This window comes from Poecilia mexicana, unplaced genomic scaffold (assembly GCF_051168715.1).
Source record: "Poecilia mexicana isolate PSO_F unplaced genomic scaffold, ASM5116871v1 scaffold_2, whole genome shotgun sequence".
NCBI lineage: Eukaryota > Metazoa > Chordata > Actinopteri > Cyprinodontiformes > Poeciliidae > Poecilia > Poecilia mexicana.
The window spans coordinates 22,575,265-22,594,233 of NW_028263371.1; the positions used below are offsets into that span (position 1 = coordinate 22,575,265).

General features: G+C 41.4%; 2 protein-coding genes across 4 annotated transcripts; both read right to left on the reverse strand.

The window, feature by feature from the left end:
• Window positions 1-1,967: 1,967 nt before the first annotated feature.
• LOC106934089 (major facilitator superfamily domain-containing protein 6-A) lies at window positions 1,968-15,379 on the reverse strand. 3 transcript variants are annotated; one of them, XM_088003812.1, is made up of 8 exons: window positions 15,124-15,379; window positions 12,775-14,239; window positions 9,758-9,855; window positions 8,482-8,643; window positions 8,309-8,407; window positions 7,307-7,596; window positions 6,220-6,262; window positions 3,645-3,779 (listed from the first exon to the last, which is right to left on the reverse strand). In XM_088003812.1, exons 2-8 carry the CDS (start codon window positions 14,235-14,237, stop codon window positions 3,772-3,774), a joined length of 2,163 nt encoding a protein of 720 aa, XP_087859938.1. In that variant the 5' UTR covers window positions 14,238-14,239; window positions 15,124-15,379; the 3' UTR covers window positions 3,645-3,771. The 3 variants fall into 3 exon arrangements, with proteins under 3 accessions (XP_087859937.1, XP_087859938.1, XP_014869253.2); XM_088003811.1 differs by lacking the exon at window positions 6,220-6,262 and having other exon boundaries at window positions 1,968-3,779; XM_015013767.2 differs by lacking the exons at window positions 3,645-3,779; window positions 6,220-6,262 and having other exon boundaries at window positions 7,087-7,596.
• Window positions 15,380-15,842: 463 nt separating this feature from the next.
• LOC106934080 (uncharacterized) lies at window positions 15,843-18,736 on the reverse strand. The gene has a single exon (XM_015013746.2). It carries the CDS (start codon window positions 18,723-18,725, stop codon window positions 17,658-17,660), a length of 1,068 nt encoding a protein of 355 aa, XP_014869232.2. The 5' UTR covers window positions 18,726-18,736; the 3' UTR covers window positions 15,843-17,657.
• Between the last annotated feature and the right edge of the window lie 233 nt (window positions 18,737-18,969).

The window sequence follows — 18,969 nt, forward strand, 5'->3', positions numbered from 1 at the left end:
GACAAGATAGTCTAGTCAAAGTCTTCGGAAACTGAAAATAAATGTCTGCAAACTGAAAAGAACTGAACGAAACAGATTCAACCGAGAGATCTTGGTACTAAAAGGTGGTTCTGCTAAATGTTACAGTTTCTGTACAGTCAAGGTTAGATCCACATACATTAAGATGATAAAGAGCAGATCTATTTTATGATGTTCTAACAGACTTAACAAGGGTTGTACTTTCTTTTTACCAAGACTGTGCAACAAGATATAAAGCAACAATCACCAGTTTTTTTGTCTCAAGCCTCTGAAAACCTTAAATTTACAGCAAACTTTGACCAAAATTATGGGTTACCTGAATATTTTGCTTTCAAGAGCCAAACAGAAGACAGCAGTGGCAGCAGGAGGGAGAAATTAAGGCCTAATATTCAGGAAAACATTAAGAGTTTTTAGGTTTGGAGTGTTTGGGTGACAACAGGGAGTCCTTGAACACCTCCAGTAAGATCTGGTAAAACTTTAAAACTCATGTTTGATCGACTAACAGAAAGACCTTGATGCCACAAAAAGCTTTTTGTGATGGAAAAGAAAGTCTTCATTGCGTCTAAAGGAGGTCTGGGGGGACAGCAGGAGCTGCCGCCACCGCTGCTCAACACCCCCACCCTCCATGATGGAGTACCACTATAAATAGCCTCAGGTTGTATCTGGGCAGGAATAATCTCCCTGCGCTTTAATAAGAGAGGAGCAGGTAGATGGAAATGTCTTCTCCTTTCACACATCTGGACAAAAAGGTGAAAACAGCAGGTTGGTTGAGATGAAGCATCAGTCGCTAACAAACTGGAAGCATGTTGAGGTAACTCCCTCACATGTCAGAGATCTTCCGGGTCGCCTGAATTAAAACGTGTGGCATTGTTCTGAGGAAGACCTCCGATGGAAACCCAACACCATTACTGTGTTCATTACCGCGGAGCAGAGCTGCAGCAGCGGGCTGAAGGCTTCCCTCCACGGATATCAGACAGCCTGAGCGTGCCAAGAAGGTTTGATTTTTGTATTTTTTTTATGACAGCACATAGTCTAGTTTTTGAGGAAGCCTATTACTGTCCTCCCACACACACCCATCAGCAGCAGGCACACCAAGACCTCAATAACCCTCCACACACACACAGGGAGGCTGACTGGGTCCATTTAGGCCTGCAGTGACGCCTCCAGAGCGCTACTGCCATCAAGTGGCGGCACACCAGAACTACATCCGGGTCGCCTGAATTAAAATGTATGGAAGCACGTTGAGAGACTTTTACATTTGCCAACCGCCAATAAACATCAAATAAGTTTATTTTATTTCACATCTCTTTAAAGCTGTATCTGCTCATCTGATTATGAAAGATTTAAGATTTAATTACGTTTCTCACCTCTGATTGGAGCCTGATGGTTTCTAGAGGAGGAATCAGTTCCTGAAGCAGCTGGTGTTAATTAGCTCTGACTGGTGGCTGATTTCAGCCTTTTCTGAAACTCCGCAAGACACGTGTTTCCTGACAACTTGGATGTGTTTGATACTTATTTTCCCTGTCACAGAAACCAGATACGCAGAAAAAAAAAATACATTTTTCATTTTTCTGGTTGAATCTGTGAACATTCCCCCAAAAACTAAAATTAAAAAATAGCAAAAGGCATTTGTGTTTTGGTTACACTTAACTTTCTAACCACTGGCCTGATTATTGCCTTGTCTCTGGAAATTTACCCTGAAATCTCCTGCAATTTTTATCCAAAAAGGAAAATTTTAAAAGTTTTCAGCAGCAGATTTTGGACTGCAGACATAAAGCTTGTTGTGGACTAACTATTTCATCGGAGTGCATGAATTGGACCCTTGTGGATGCAAAAAGTTTATTTTTGATGAGGATTTGCAAAAATATGTATCTGAAAAAGCTACACATCATGCATGGATTAAAAACATTTCCGCAAATAAGAGTAACAGAAAAAAACTGAGTCAAAACCAGAGTTTTAAAATGTTTTTTATTCTTCTGTACACCAAGAAAGTAAACAGTCTTCATCTTAAGGCTTTCCTCCACAGAAACGCTGAATACTGGGAATCATTTGGCATGAAAATCAAACAGGAAGCTGCGTTTGTCTGCAGGATGAGAATATTGGAAAGCGTCTGCGTTAAAGACGCAGATCTCTCAGTGGGAGTGAAACAGTAAAGGTCTCTGCTTCTCCTGACTTACAGTAAGAAGCTTTAAATAAAAAAGAGGCACTTCTTCTTCACAGCTCCTCCGGTGTGCTTTTATATACAAACATGCAGAAAATAAACATCAGTCTTTGTCTACAAAGGCAAAAAAAAAAAAATTAAAAGAAGTGATGAACTCTGAAAAACTCAGTTTGATTATTAGCTGATGTTTTTTGCAGGTCTGGATGCATAAAAATCTGATTTTAGAGGCATTTCTGCTCATATTTAATAATTTTTTTTAAATGTTTTGCCACAAAATTTGATTTATTTTTCACTAAACTGTTATTTGTCCTATAAAAACTCAGCTCAGGCACTTTTCCTCCAAAAAACAAAATTAATTAACCTTTCTTTTGTTTTCTATCCACAGTTTACTTCATTTACAATGCGGAAATATGCTAGAAAATACCTGTAAGGATCACAGTGAGGATGGATTCAGCACAGCTTCGGTCCAAACATGTAAATGTTTAAAAATCTTTCAGTTTGATTTAATTAATGAGGTTAAAAGCAGCCAGCAGTCTTCCTCCTCCTTTAGGATAATTTAAATCAGGAATGAACTGATAAAATCTGAGTTTGCAGCAGGTAAAATAGTGACGACTCAAAGCTACTCACAAGAACCCCAGGTTATAAAAAGCACAAAGTGTTTTTCATTTTAACTCAGTAAAGTGTAAAATCACCACAGGCTGAAACATCCTGGTCAGATTTACGTTCCTGTCGGTTCATCTATACGAAATGATGCAAATGAACAGATTAACGATAATCTATAACCATAAATTATCAATCTGCTGACATGTTAGCGACATGAAGTTGTTCTGCACACTGATAAACATGACTACTGCAGGTAAGATGGGGACTACTGGCAAGTATCAACTATTTTTGATCTCGTTTTTCTTCTATCCAGACATCAAACCTTAAAACAACTGCAACTTTTTAACATTTCTGCTCATTTTTAAAGATTACTTTCAGGCCTGCAGCCAAACTGAGTTAAATTAATGCTTCATCAGTGGTTAAACGTCAGTCCTCACATTATTTATTATCAAAAAAGAACAAAGCCATATAAAGTATTAAGTTAGTATCCATGATGAAGAACAGATTTATAGAACCAGTAGGTTGAAACCAGTTTGCTGTTTCTAGCAGCCAGTCTGCAGGAAAACAAAACCGTTAATTCTCTTTTCATCACTTCTTTTAAACGTTGAATACGACCCAGATGAATTTACTGAAACATCTTCCAGGAAGAAGCACATTTCCTTCACAGTCCAGCGGCAGTAAATACAGTGCACAGGGAGGAGAAGGTGCGTTGGATTTATTCACCTGCAGGAGTTTAAACCACAACAAGCACCTCCGCTTCAAGTTACTGCTGGAAAAACTGAACGAAAAGAGAAAAACCTCCAATAACTTAAGTTTCCAGGCATTTCCTGGACCGTGAGATTTTACATAAATATATAAATACAGTGTTTAAAGTCTGGTGATGAGGTTTAACACTTCATTCAGGAGGATCCGGGCTGATGGGGTCCGGCTCCTGGCTCTGCTCTCCCTGGGACGTGGCCACCGCCTCGTACTCGGCCGCCGCCGGGCCGCTAGGAGCCTGGCAATGAGAGGAAAACAGGATGACGGCGGCTGGAAGGTGGGCGCTTCCTGCAGGGGGCGCCAGAGCAAAAACAAGGGAAAAAAAACAAACCAGCAGCTACTTGAACCCGTCTACCTGGAAGAACACAACACAATCCAACTGAGACCGGGTAAATAATCCAGCACCAAACCATCACTCAATCTGCCCCAACAGGCCTTCATCACATGATGATGAGTAGGATCTGAGGGGCATTTCAGCTCCGTTCATCACAATCAGACAACCTGATTCATTCCAGCCATTCAGACCCAAACATGCTGCAGATTCACTAATTATTGGATTATTATTAACTACCAATAATACCGAGTGATGATAAATGATCCCAGAAATTACGATAAATGATAATATCGTAATATAGTGATAATACAAGTTTGCCCTCTCAAAAACCAATAAACTTACCACTATTGTTTGTCCATCTAATTTCCAATCTTGTAATTATTATTTACCTTTTTTATTCATTTCGCAATTTTTTTTTTTTTGCATTTAGAATTGTTTTTATTTTCCATCACTTTTTTCATTGCGCTTATTTCTATTTTTTCCTTATTCTGTATTAATTTAGTAACTTTATAGAACATTTTAAGACCCAAAAAGCTTTTAATGGGACGGTTTTGGGTTTTTACCTTCTTTGTTTCTTCTTTAACTAAATCACAGTCAGTCATGTTCAGGTTTGGACAAACCTGGTGAAAATGAGCCAAGAAATCAAATAAAATATAGTTTTTCTTCCCTTTTTTAACCGTTGTGTGTTTATAACTTTCACTGTTCGGTAGAAAATAATCTAAACTTCAGAATTAAAAAAGCAAAAACAAATCTGAAGTGTGGGCTGCACAGTGGCGCAGTTGGTGTTGCCATGCAAGAAGGTTCTGGTTCGATTCTCGGCCGGAGGTCTTTCTGCATGGAGTTTGCATGTTCTCCCTGTGGGTTCTCTCTGGGTACTCCGGCTTCCTCCCACAATCCAAAAACATGACTGTCAGGTTAATTGGCCTCTATAAATTCTCCCTAGGTGTGAGTGAGTGTGTGTGCATGGTTGTTTGTCCTGTGTGTCTCTGTGTTGCCCTGCGACAGACTGGCAACCTGTCCAGGGTGACCCCACCTCTCACCCGGAACGTTGGCTGGAGAGGCACCAGCACCTCCTGACCCCAGTAGGGACAAGGGTGTTAGAAAACGAATGGATGTGTATCATAACTTTACTGTTATGACTTCAATAAGGCTGCTTGGTGCAAACCACTAGAGAACCACAGAGAAGCACGGTGGTGGAAGCATCATGGAACTGGAATTTCTGCCTTGAAGCAGGATGTGTCACCTCAAGAGAATCAGAACCAGTTTTCTGTTCAAAACAACAAATTTGACTTTGGTTTGTCTTTGTTCTCAACATATTTAGAAAATAAATATTAAAGGTTGGAACAATTATTTTAATTAATTATTCTGACAATTGATAGATTATTCTGGTGATTAATTGAATAGTAGATGTTCACATTCTGCATATTTTTCATTTGAAGCCTTTTTTTATATTATAATTACATTATAAGATGCAAATAATTCAATTTCTTACATGTAGCTAAAACTATAACACTTGAAGATTTCTGTGTTGAACAGATTTATTGATGAAAATGTTTTTCATGTTTAATGCAATATGTTTATTATTTTCGTCCAGTTTGGGCTTAATTACAGCTTTGAGGACAGTAACTAAGCATTTTTTTTAAATTTCCAGTTAACGATTAATCGATTGCAAAATTAGTTGATTGTTTCAGTAATCGATTAATCGTGATTAATCGATTCAGCTCTAGTCTGGTTCATGTTTTTTCTTTAAGATGGTTCCTGTTTTGTGAAATATGTTTAGTTTAAATAGGTCGTTTCTCCTGAACCAGTTTAAATCCTCCTCTTGTTCTCTGGCGGAGGCGACTTAAAGCAACAAAAAGCTCCTTGGTGAGCAGTTCCTGTTTGTAATTTTGTTTTTTTATGTTTTCTCATGAGCCGCACTCCCTTCAGTTATTTTCTGCTATTACATAATTAGTTCTGCTTTATTTTTGAACAGCTCATTGTTCTTTTAGCTTTCGTCTCCGCATCCTCGTCATGACCTCACCCAGCGCTCCAGGTCTTGTTTGCCTGGTTTTGCTCCGTTTCATATGAACTTAGTGCTGACTCAGCATTTCTGGTATGCTGAAGATGCTTCACAGACAGAACGATGAGCAACTGACTGCCTGAGCAGCAGCAAGAAAAATGCTAACGCTAACCAATCCTGACGTCAGCAGGCAGTAAAACATGAAGGCGTACCTCAGACATGACATCATCAATCAGATGTGTTAGACGTTTGCATGCAGGGACACACCCACACACACACACACACACACGCGTCAGCCCGCCACCACCCTGCACACGGTAGTTTTCCACCAACATGCCTCACCTTTCTGCAGTTTGAGCAGGCGGCCGATGAGAGGAGGAAGAGTCTGGTTAGTGAAAATTAAACCATGAAGAAAACAAACATCAACATGGAAACAGTCACACAGTGGCTACGTTAGCTCTGCTGCTACAGAAGTTAGCATAACACCACAAACTTCTGGGTTTTATCAGGTTCTCAGAGTCACATTCAACTCCCTGAATCAAAACTTTCTGGTATTAGAAACAATTTAAGGTTTATTTGCTTTAAGGAATTTTTTTAAATAGAATAAACCAGACCTAAGACCTAATGTATTTAAGGCCAACTTAAATTTATTTATTTTCTTGACCTTTTAAGTCCGTGATTTTAAATACATAAATTGAAGACTTTAAGGATGTGTGTGGATATCCTGATTTGAAGTCAGTTTGTTTTTTATTTTGGGGGAGGAACTGGTTAATGAGGGCAGAATACAAATGTACACCACACTTTTCAGATTTCTGGTTACAAATCATTTCCTGATGGTCTGTTACTGATGAAATACCATGAAGTTTGTGGCGGTAATGTGATTAAAAGGTGAAAGTGTTTCTGTAGCAACAGATGCATTAGTAGATAACAGAGATGAAGGTTTAGTGGAAAACAAAAAGTTAAAAACAGGATAATTCACAGAACAAGAAGGAAAGACTGAAATAAAATAAAGATCCAAGATGTCAGGAGTTTCATGAATAAATGTAGAAACTAAATAGAAGAAACTTCATGTTCTGTTTCTATCAGGCTGAGAACTAAAAACAATCCTCAAATTTTAGCTAAAGTCTGATTTACAAACTTTAGCTCTTTATGTTCACTTAATCCTCAAATAAATGAAATTAGCATCAGTGAATGAAACAAACATGCAGCTGGAGGTAACAGAAGGTTTTAGGTCTTTAATTAAAAGACTTTATTGTTCATCATTTGGACAGACATACAGACATCACCCTAACTACCACTGCATGTAGTTTATTAAATATTATTGTTCTATATGAAGTTTAACTGGCATCTTTCTCTTGTCTGGCTTCAGTTTTATGGTGAATACACTCTGGTGTCTGGCTGATGTGCTGAACACTGTGTTGGTGTTCACCTGCAGTGGCTGATTTTGTGCAGGGGGGGCTCTCTTCTTCATGTTCATCATCTCTCTGATCTGAACCAGCGCGAAGGCGATGGTGACCCAGGGGGCGCCGGAGAGCACCCAGGCCGGCCTGGTCACGTCCTCCTGGTCCTCCTGGTGTTTGGTTTTCCTGACGGGCGCCGTGGCGACCGGCCGAGGCGCCACCGGGCTGCCGGGGGCGCTCTGGCTCTGGACCAGGTCGATGGTGGCGATGGGGACCGGGCTGGAGGGAACCGGGATGTTCTCCGCCAGAATCCTGTCCTCTGAAGAAAAAAAAAAACAGCATGTTTACAGTTATGTTGTGAAAATATTAACAGAAAAAACATCTTAAAATCGCCTCTGATTCACTTAAAATCAGTTTTCTGCAAACACGGTTTGTAGAAAGTAAACATTTTTTTACAAAAGGATGCTTTGTCCTTTAACCTTTCCAAACATGTTTGCTGTACTTTCCTTTTGTCTGCAACATGTTTGTTATATTTTACAGTTTCTACATTTTCTCACAGTAAAATTCAAACACGTTTCAAGCATTTTCAAGGTAAGTTTTCAAACCTTTCCAGCACCACAGTATAAAAAACAAAAAATAAACCCAATAAAGAGTTTATTACTATTCTTAATATTTTGTGGTAATATTCTATTATTCTGTATATTCTGGTTTGAAAAATGTACAAAAAAAATCTTTTCTCTTTCCATATTTTCTGTCATTTATCAAATACATATAATTTTAGTGATTCTAACTGACTAAAAATAAGAAAAGTTTCATCTGATTTAACTTCAGACAGTAATAAAAATGTGTTTTATTATATTTAAGTATCTCTAAATGTTTTCCAAATGTAGGTTATTAATCAAACGATAGATTTCACTTTATTACCAATCTGTGCAGTTTGAATTTCTACTTGAAATTGAAGCGTTTTCAAGGATTTCAAGCACCTGTACAAACCCTGACTTTTTGTTTAAATGTGTCATTTCTTCTCTCACCTTTTCCTTCGATCTCTCCAGTCAGACACTGGATGAAGGAGAAGACGAGGAGGATGACCAGGGAGGCCATGCCGATTCCTCTGAACGTGGCCGCGGCGCCTGCAGGAAGCAAATCAACAGTTAAATCCATCACATCTCTGATCGGTCACTTCCACGCGGTCAGAGTCTCTTACCAAAGTAGCTGACGAACACGCCGCCCACCATGGCGCCGCAGCCCCGGCCCAGGCCCAGATGGAGGCCCTGCAGGATCCCCTGAGCCGACGTCCTGAGCGCCGGGGGGACGGCGGCGCTCAGGAAGGAGATGCAGGCGGCCCAGACCGAGGCGTGGGTCACTCCTGGAAACACAGCAGACGGACCGGACGGTCACTAAACGGGTTCAAGGACCAGTACTGATCACACCAGAACGGGCCAAACGTTTAGGCACGGAGGCCAGAAACAGCAAGTCTAGAATTCACGAACTTTTTAGCATCTTTCTTAATTATAATTGCATAAACTATTTTATGTTTTCATAGTGGTCAGATAGGCTATATCTATAAATTATTGTAGATTTAAAACATTAAATGGTTTTGCAGGATTAAAAACAACAACAAACAAAATTCAACATTTTTCTGGTTGATTATATTTTATCTTCTAATTGATTATACATGGATAGTTTGATTAACAAAGCCTGCATTTTCAGTAATCATCACTTTATGCTCATGGTGCTTTTCCTAAGAAATTAAATCAAATTAAAAGTAAAAACCTGGATGGAAACTTTGTGTTGCACTTTCCATTTTAAGATTTCAAATTCTCTGAGTCTGTTTCCAAAGGCAGTGAAAATTGCACCTGACATCGTTTTAAATCTGCATCTGCTGCCTGAACTGACAATCTAAATTTAGGATATTCTTGAATTGTGATGAAGGGCCATACAAAATAGTTTCAAGGGCCACAAATGAACGGTGGGCCACACTTTGAACACCCCTGGTTAAACTTTTCAGTTACTCGTGAGCGCCACTTCCTGTTTACAGTTAGAACGTGCTGCTTCATGTCACCGCAAAGAGACGGCGGCCCTTTAAGAGCAGGTTGCTCACGTGAACGCCACCCAGTCGCTTCCTGTGGCGTCCCGCAGGGAACCGCTTTCAGCTCCCTTCTATACGTCTATCAACTTCAAACTTTAAAGCTGACCTACTCCGTATCCTTAAACAGGTTAGGACAGAAAATATGTTCATTACATTTTTTTAGCACAAAATCATTCTTAGATAATCAGATTTTAGCTGTTTTAGGGTTCTGTCTCTTTAAACGTAAATGAGCTGTGTAAACTGTGTAAACTGATGTTGCCTCAGCGTCTGCTCCCATGAGGCGTGTCTGCTTTCTGCTCCCTGACAAGATCCTGCTTCGCTGCTGTTGATCAAGTCACCGCCTGATCAACGTCCTGTTGGGTAAACACAGGCTGATCCCGCCCCGACTCACCCTGCAGGACCTCCATGGGCAGGACGATCCAGGCGTTCTCCAGGTAGGAGATGTACAGGTAGCGCGCCGTGTTGCAGGCCAGGCCGATGTACAGAACCCTGAGGGAGACAGACAGACAGACGGAGTGACTCACAGACCCGCTCACTGGTTCACACCCATCACATCCTGCAGCTCATGATGGGATTATTTCACTGTTTGTTCATGGAGGTTTTATTGCAAACACACACACACACACAGATGACAGGCGTCTTCATAATCAGAAGCACGTGACGCTTTCTATTTCAATCAAGACCTTCATGAACAAACCACAGTTCATACAAACATGCGGCTGTAAAACCAGGTAACATGGGACAGACGGCAAACAAGCGGATCTGATTCAGAGTCAACAGCTGACAGACACTCTGGACCCAGTGTTTGTTTTATAGCACCAATAAACTCTGATCTGGAGCCCCACCGAGGTCAAGATGAGCTTTTCACTGACAGGAGAGTAAAAACATCAACAATTACAACTGCACTCTCAATCCGATTATGCTGCAAAAACAAAACTTCCAATTGAGCTGTGAAAGTAAAAAAAAAAAAAAAAAGTCTAGATAAGTGTAAACTTTTTGTAATTTTTCTGCAATTTACTCAATCAGAAATTAAAAATGACTCAAACAGTTTATCTGAACACTGCAAAACATTACTGGTCTAGATTCTACTGCAAATACAACTTGTTTCAGCAAAAACATGATTTTTTAAATTACTCAATAATAATAATAAAAAAGGTACAATTTCCTCTAATTCACTATAACACTGAAATATAAATAATCTACCAGTTGAACTAGTATTTTTTTTATATGTATTAAGGAATTGTTGACTCAAAACAAGCTCCCATATCTTCCAGAAAAGTTACTTGTCAGCTAGTTTTCATTTTTCAGCTGTACTAAGATATTTGCACTAGAAACAAGACCAAAAAAAGAGGTAAAATTTGGTGCTTTTACAGTGAAATGCTAATTTTTCTCAGGAGTAGCTGCATGTTGAACGGATGAGCCTGGTTCTGTTTCATGTTTCTCCCCACTGTCATCACATGCTGACTGCTTCTATACAAATGTTTTATGAATATTTCACTTTGAACTGAAGCTGTGAAGTGAGGAGGAGTAGAAACGTGTTTCCTGCTCCTGACGTGACCTTTTCAGTCCGGCTCCATCGTTTCTGCTCATAGAGGCCAGAGGAGGTGCAGGGAGGAAACCGAGGTGAAGTTTCTGTTTCTAACTGCGTCCGGAAATTCTGCTGACAGCAGCTTTGCTTCATCTAACCGGCTCTGACTGAACCTCATGTTGGTTTCAGATTTCCACTCAGAGGAGCTGCTGAATCAGAAACACGCTTTTGAAGTACAATCTCAGAAATCGTGTTTGGACAAACTTTGTTGTCGTGGTAACGTCTACAGGCGGTACTGAAACTGCAGCCGGGTCCTCAGGTGAACTTTCACAAATACAATCTAATAACTGCTGCCGACAAACTGAACACGAGGAATGAAACGATTAATCTGATTAATTGTGATTAATCGACTACTAAAACAATCGTCAACTAATTTTGTAATTGATTAATGGTCACTGGATTATTTGCTGAGAAACTCAGATCATTAATAAAGCCTAAACATACATATTTACATTTAAGATAAAAAAAAAAAAAACGAAGTGGCATAAGTTTAATTTCTGTAAAAAAAACTAAAAAAAACTAAATGTACAAATGATCAAGCTAACACTAAAGGAAAGCCATGTTATTGCATTTTAGGCAATAAAATGTTTATTTTCTCACTAAAAAAAGGATTTGCTTTTTTTAATACTGTATAAAAGATGATTTCACTTGTAAAATCTGTAGAAAGTGTCTATTTTTTATCCTATTAATTGATTTATCATCAGAATAATTGATTACTAAAATAAACAAACATTAAAATCATAACTAAATGGGAGAAATGTGACATTAATTACACAGAAATGTGCAGCTTGAAAACAAACAGAGAGCAGGTCATGTACTGCTGCTGCTTCCTTCAGTTATTGATTAACCTGAGTCTCTTCAGCGTCGCTCAGCAGAGCTTCTGGGTTTTATTAGGTTACTTCCTCATCATTTCAACGTCTTATTATAAACCCGGTCCAGAGAGCAGAGCAGAACCACGGCCCGGTTCTGAGAGCTGCAGTCTGAAATCCAACCCGTCGCTCTCAGATGTCCCTGCTGGACGGAAAGCCGGAGCATCAATGGCAGCTTTGTCTCTGCGTTCGGCCACAGAACAAAACCGCGTTCTGATGCTGCTGGAGCCGCGCTGCCGCCGCCAACGGCTCACTCACTGTGGGGAATCTCTCCACATCAGGACTGAATATCAGGCAGACGTGTTCATTACCACCAACCAGAACAGAACATGCTTTTCCAGAAGCAGCAGGTAAACTAACCTGAAGAAAAATCTAAAAATCATCCAGTGTTTGGAGAACCGGTCTGTGAAATTCCAACAATCAGCTGCATCGTTTTCCTCCAGATCCTCCAGCATAAATTACCTTTTTCTTCCCAAAAAAAAAAACTCACTTTAAATAAAAGTAAATATTTTGCTTTGCTTTCTTCATCCACTCAAATTTAAGACTGTCCAGACGGGTGGTGATAAATATGAACCTGGAGAAGTTAAAACTGTCACTTTCGGGTAGAACAGATTTACAAAGTTTGTTTTCATCTTAAATACAAAATTTACATATTTTTGTAGTTTTATCTTAATTACTGCTCTGTGTTTGTTGTTCTTTCAGCATTTAGTCTTTTGTTGAGTCTGTATGCTCCAGCTAACGATTAATCGGTTACCAAATTTTTTGACTTAATTACGATTAATCATTTCAGGCCATCATCATTGTTGGGATTTTCGGTCATTAACAGAGGGATGTGATTCCAGACGGCATTGATTTGACGGCTAAAGTGTTGGATTTTCAGACTCTGTAGCATAAAAATTGTCAATCGGACACAGATTGAGTTAAAACTGTTAAAAGTTGACCATTTTTTACCTGACGTGACCAACAAGCTCAATGAACTTGTGGCTGGTGAAGTAAGCTCCGAGTTCGGAGATGTGGCTGAGGATGGAGCAGACCCCGAACAGCGTGGTGGTCCCCTCCAGGTCCTCCAGGTGCCAGTACAGGAAGCTGAAGACGAAGCCGTAGCCGAAGCCCATGAACCAGGCGACAAAGAGGACGGAGCTGTAGCGCACCGTGCACAGCAGCCTGAGCAGGTCGCCGTAGTGGAACTCCTGGGTGGCCTCGGACACCGCCGGAGTCTGGTCCGACGAGCCGGAGTCTGGTGAGGCCTGGCCACTCGCCGAGTCCTCCACCACCTCCGGCAGCTCCTGACGGTACTCCTCGCCCTTCTCAAAGTAGAACTGAGTCGCCACGACAAAGGCCACACCCATCAGCACGCCGAAGACGATGAAGGCGAGGCGGTAGTTGTGCAGGCGGTACTCCGGCAGGATGCAGCCAATGCCGTCAATCAGGACGGTGATGTGCGTGTGGTCGATCCAGATGCCCACCGCCAGCATGGCCAGGCCCCAGCCCAGGGACCCCCACATCCTCTGCAGGCCGTACCGGTCGCGGGCCTTCCCCAGGTACTGCAGGGTGACAGTGTCCACGATGGTCACGGCGGGCGCGCTGAAGAACTCGCCCACAATGATGACGAGCAGGATCAGCAGGAAGATGTTCTCCACCTGGTCCTGGTTGTAGATGATCTCATAGTCCTTCTTGCTGGTTGTTGTCGGGGGGACGGTGGTGGTCTGTAAGGTGGTGTTGGGTGCAACCTCAGTGGCGTTGATGGACGTCGAGTTGTCGATGCTTCGTTGTTGCCTGTAGGGAATACTGAAGGAACTGAGCAAGACTTCAGGAACCCTGGGGAAGTCCATGACGCTCCGCCGGCTTCTGGTGTGGTTGGTGGAGTTGCTCGGGTTGGTGAAGTTCTCAGGAGGAACAGTGGTGGTCGGTGGGGGAACCGTCGCCATAGAAACACACTTCATCTCCGCTGGTTGGACAAACCCAATGCCACAGTTAAAGACCAACCAACACATGACGGAGAACAGCAGCACCACCTTCCCTTTCTTAAAGCGGTCCGCCACTACACCCCAGAAGGGGGCGCTGCAGAACTCTATAAAGTACCGGATGCCAACAAGCAGGCCGCTCCGACTGGCCGACATGCCGAGCTGTTTGTAGTAGACCGCCAGCAGGGGGTGCAGTGAGCCATAGGCGGCGTAGAAGAAGAAGTAGAAGACTTTAGAAATGAGCAGGTGGCTGTTGATGCGGAGGCACATCCTCTCGCAGCAGTCCACCGGGTCAGGCTGAGGCGCCGGCAGCGGCTCGGACGGCGCCGGCGTGGACACGCCTTCCTGCTGCGCCATGGACAGGGTGTTAAACGGCTCTGCCAACACATACTTCCTCTTCTGATCCTCCTCATCGTCCGTCAGGATGGCAACCTTGTCGTCAGCTGGCATATCTGGAAGATAAGAAAATGAGGAGGAGAATGAGAAACGGCTGGACTTTTGGCATTTACAAACCAAATGATGAAGAGTTGGAGATCCAGCAAAAACTCAACAAGAAAACTAAAAGCCTTCTGGAGATCATCTGCCGTCTTCCATCCGTCTCTCGCTGATAAATCATTCATCAACATCAATATGAGCTCAGACATAAAACAATATGATTATAAATATAACCGTCTCTTGAGGATCATCAGAGTTTTAAATAGTGCTCACGTTCTTCATTCAGTCAAACATGAAGCCTGACCACCGCCTCCAGGCAGAACAGGTGAAAATCTGCAAAACTTGTGGAGCAGATTCTTTAAATATTTCTCACTGAACATGGTCATAGTATTACTAACAGATTTAATGCATTCTCTTAGGGCAATGATTTGATTCTGATGTAATTTGGATGTTAAAAAACTAAAAATAAAAAGTTTTTCTGGTTCACAGATCAACTCAACAATAAAATAAACATGAAACTAACTCCGTGTCAGTTTTCTGATCTTTGATCTGAATTTGGGCCTACAAAATTCAAATAGGTAGGATCCTTTGAAAGCCCTCGGACCAGATGTTCGGACCCATTGTGTTGTTCCGAGGACCGCCTGTCTGTCACTGATGGTCATACGCGGAAGTACCTGACATTTTATGTAAAACAACATTTATTTTCAACATGTTGCGATTCAAATCAATGAAAAAACTACGAATTTACGGACAAATTGTCACAAAAGATCGGTTAGTAATTTATAAGGCGGTTAAACAGGAAGTGACTCTTAATGTCAAGTTTTCTCCTCTTATAAGTCTAGTTTAAACATTTAAATTCGCACCCAATAACAAGTAAAGGACAGTCTCATGATCTCCTTACCTGCTCAGGTCACCGCTCCCATTAAACTGTGACTGCGCAGTATTTTCCTGAATTTCTCCGTTCTCCCTGGGACATTGTTTTCACACAAAAGCCGCTAAAATTAACACTAAAAACGAGTGCAAACTGTTTAAATTTAAGGTGACGTGTCCATGTTTGCGTTCCGTAGAGAAATTACAGCGTTTCTCCGGTTCGGATCCCTTTTGTTGTGAGAACAACAGTGGCTCGTCAAACCGGAGAATCCACCTGTCCCGAAACAGACGTCAGCTACAAAGCTAGCCACTAGCACTGAGAATTTCCGGTAAAATCCCTTCAAAATAAAACTTACGATTATTTAAATTTGAAATAATCAACATTTAAAGCTGCATATTGCTGCATGACTAATGCGTTAAAACAAGCTAAGACAATTATTATTAAATCTACTGCTCACAAATGAATAATAAAAGTAATAACTTTACACATAACCGCATTTAAATTAGCTACATCCGGTTGTCTCAATAACTCATTTCTGTTGCTTTAAATTTCGGATCGACACGCCTAAGACCGGCTATGCTGTCTCAATTAAAGGGAAACTTCCATTAACCTTTGTATTTACGTCTGAAAGCATTCCTGTGACTAACCTTAGAGACAAATTACGTAAATATCTGAGCTTTTAGACTCCTGGATTCAATGGAGAATATTTAATTATAGTAAGCAAAATACACACAGACAGCTTCACAGAGTCACAATGAGACAAAACGGATTTTTATTGTCAGTATCTCCGAGAATACAAGCAATTTACACCGTAAATTAGTTTTACTGTGTAAGAAAAACACAAATTCAGTTTAACTTAATCTTAAAATCCAGTTCTTTTTCTAAATATTTCTTTACAGACGACAATCACCGAAATCTTTAAGTTATTAAATCACTAAAAGTGAGTTTCTTAATAATACATGTTTGTAAGTGTGTGAACAGATCTATTTCAAGAAATTTTGCGTATATTTCACAACTTAATTTGTATTTAACTCCTACATAAGAACATGGCTTAGACTCCAAGCAAAGGTGTGGAAACAAGTCTGTGGCCATTCCTGATTTCTGTGAAAAGGAAATGTTCCTGGAGGGCGTAATAAACCAGCAGAAAACCCGCAAACCACACCCCGCTGCTTGAAGCAAATGACCTCATGACGTCAGATGATCTCTAGTTGCAGTGAGTCCTCTTCACCAGCAGAGGGAACCAGAAACCACTCATACAACTTAGAAAGTTTTCACGGTGGAGCCACAAACTTGAATGCATTTTAGTGGATTTTTGGAAAACTGGAAGTCTGAATTGTGGAGTACTGAAATATTCACCACATGTTACTTTGATACCTTTAAACATAATCCAGCGCTATTGTTTTCAGAAGTCCAGAAATTAATGAACAGTGGAGAAACTGCCAGTTTGGAAACGATAAGTGACGAACTCCACAAATCTGGTCGAAAAGAAAATAATTGTTGAAATGCAAAAGACCATGTTTGTTCTGGTCAAAACTTTGTATGTGTGGAGAAAAACTAACACACATCACCCTGAAACCTGGTGGTGGCAGTATCATGCTGCGAGAAACTGGTTATGCTCGATGGGAAAATGGATGGAGCAAAATCCAGGACAAAATACTGTTGACCAGGCTCTTTAAAGGTAGAAGATTACAAATTTAATTCATTATTTTCTAGGATTTTATTTGTGAAAACAACTGAAAATGTTAAAAACCAGACATATTTTTTGTCAGAGTTGTTTTTTCGTGTATGAAGCATAAAGGCAGTTGCCCAGGGTGGCACTAGAGCAGGTCTGGGTGGGGGAGATGTTGCAGGCACCAGCTAAAAGAATAATAAACCTTTCTGTAGGGGTGGGCATTTATTGTATCGTTTATTGTTTATCATTTATTGTAAAAAAAATTCTTATCATGATAAGAATTTTGATTGTCATTGTCATGATAAATGCAATGTTAAATAAAAAAACTGACCATATCAGAAATTTTATTTTTGCTATTTTCTCCACTTTTTGTTCAACAGGAATATCAATAAATATGAGTCAATTCAAAAGTACGATTAATTGCAGTTACTGAGTGAATTCTAGTGATATGAATCACACTTTTTAAGTAAGTTGTGTCCTGAATAAGCCTAATAAAATGAGAATGCTTTCAAGAACAATATCCTGTGTAGATAATTAGTGTTTTTTTTATCATAATTTTTATAGTTATCACAATAATATCACAAAATAAATCCATATCGTCCAATCTTATCAGTTCTGTTTTGAAAGTTTTCTTTTATTCCTGTCATGCGTGTTCAGTTTGTCTGGATATGGAGATTATTTTAGAGGCTCTCTGCAGGATTGCACTTCCTTTTGACCATCCAAGAATTTAGATTTCTTGTATTTTGATTGGTTAGGAGACCACTGAGGGAGGGTCTTGTCCATGTAAAAACCACCACTAGCAAGAGTTCAAGGCAAACGAACACCGTTGAGTTTCACTTTAGGTGTAAATGAACATCCAGCAAAAGTTTACAGGAAAATAAACCACGCTGCTTCAGAAATCTGAGTCATCCGAAAATTCCCCCTGCTGCGTCCAGTGCAGCCCCTTCCTCCTCTTCTTCTTCTTCCTCTCGCCCATAAGCATAGCGGCCAGCACGGTTATCACCACGGTGATGGTGATGATGAGCACGGTTACCGTCTCAGCAATGCACAGCTCAGTGTCCACCTCCATCAGCCGGTGGTTGTGCAGGACGGGCGGCTCCCTGCAGGTCAGGTTGTAGTAGTCGTCCAGGAAGATCCTCTGGATGCTGCGCAGCTTCCTGAAAACCCTCTGCAGCTCGCAGTCGCAGTTCCAGGGGTTTCCCCGCAGCAGGATGTGGGTGCTGTAGGTGTGGATGCTCAGGAAGGTCTTGAAGCAGACGGTGGACAGCTGGTTATCGGCCAGGTTCAGTAAGGTCATGCTGGTGAGCGGGTTGAACACCAATAATTCCATCTCATGGATCTGGTTGCCGGCAAGGTTGAGGACCTCCAGGGAGCGCAGCATGGAGAAGGTGCCGCTCCGCAGAGACGTCAGCTGGTTGTCCTGCAGGTGGAGCTGGCGCAGGCTGCTCATGGAGGAGAACGACCTCACCTCTATGCTCTGGATGCTGTTGTTGGTCAGGTTTAACCTCTGCAAGCCGTCCAGGTGGAGGAAACTCCGACTGTCCAGGCCGGTCAGCTGGTTGTGGGACAACTGTAGCTCCCGCAGGAAGGCCAGGCCGACGGAGAATCCCTCGGTGAGAACGGAGATCCGGTTCCAGCTCAGGTCCAGCTTCTGCAGGAACTCCAGCTGGGCGAAGCCGCTGTCCTCCACCAGGCTGATGTTGTTGTTCTGCAGCAGAAGAACCCTCAGCTTGCGGTTGCTGCTGAAGACGTGTTTGGGGACAACGGAGATGAGGTTGTTGGACAGGTCCAGGAGTTCGGTGGAGGGCGGGACCTTGACGGGAAGCTGGGTGAGGTCGTCATGTGAGCAGGTGGTGAACTTAAGGTCTCCATGGCATACGCAGCTTCGATCACACGTCCAGTTCAGAAACATGCAGGACGACTCGGCGGCCAGCAGGAGGACAAACAGGAACTCCTTCATGACTCCAGAGAGATCTCTGAAACGACAGACATAAAACTTTAGGACAGAAAACAGATTAAATAAGTAACTTCATCACAACTAAGTCCTGTTGACAATTTAAAATGTTGTGTAGCCGTCCCCTCCTGATGTCTGGATCAAAGTGACTTAATCCAAACAAAGAAATCTTTGCAGTCACAAACAAACCGAGTTTCTGCAGTCAATGATTCTAAGCAGCATTTTAGATAGAAAGTTTGTCGATTTGCAG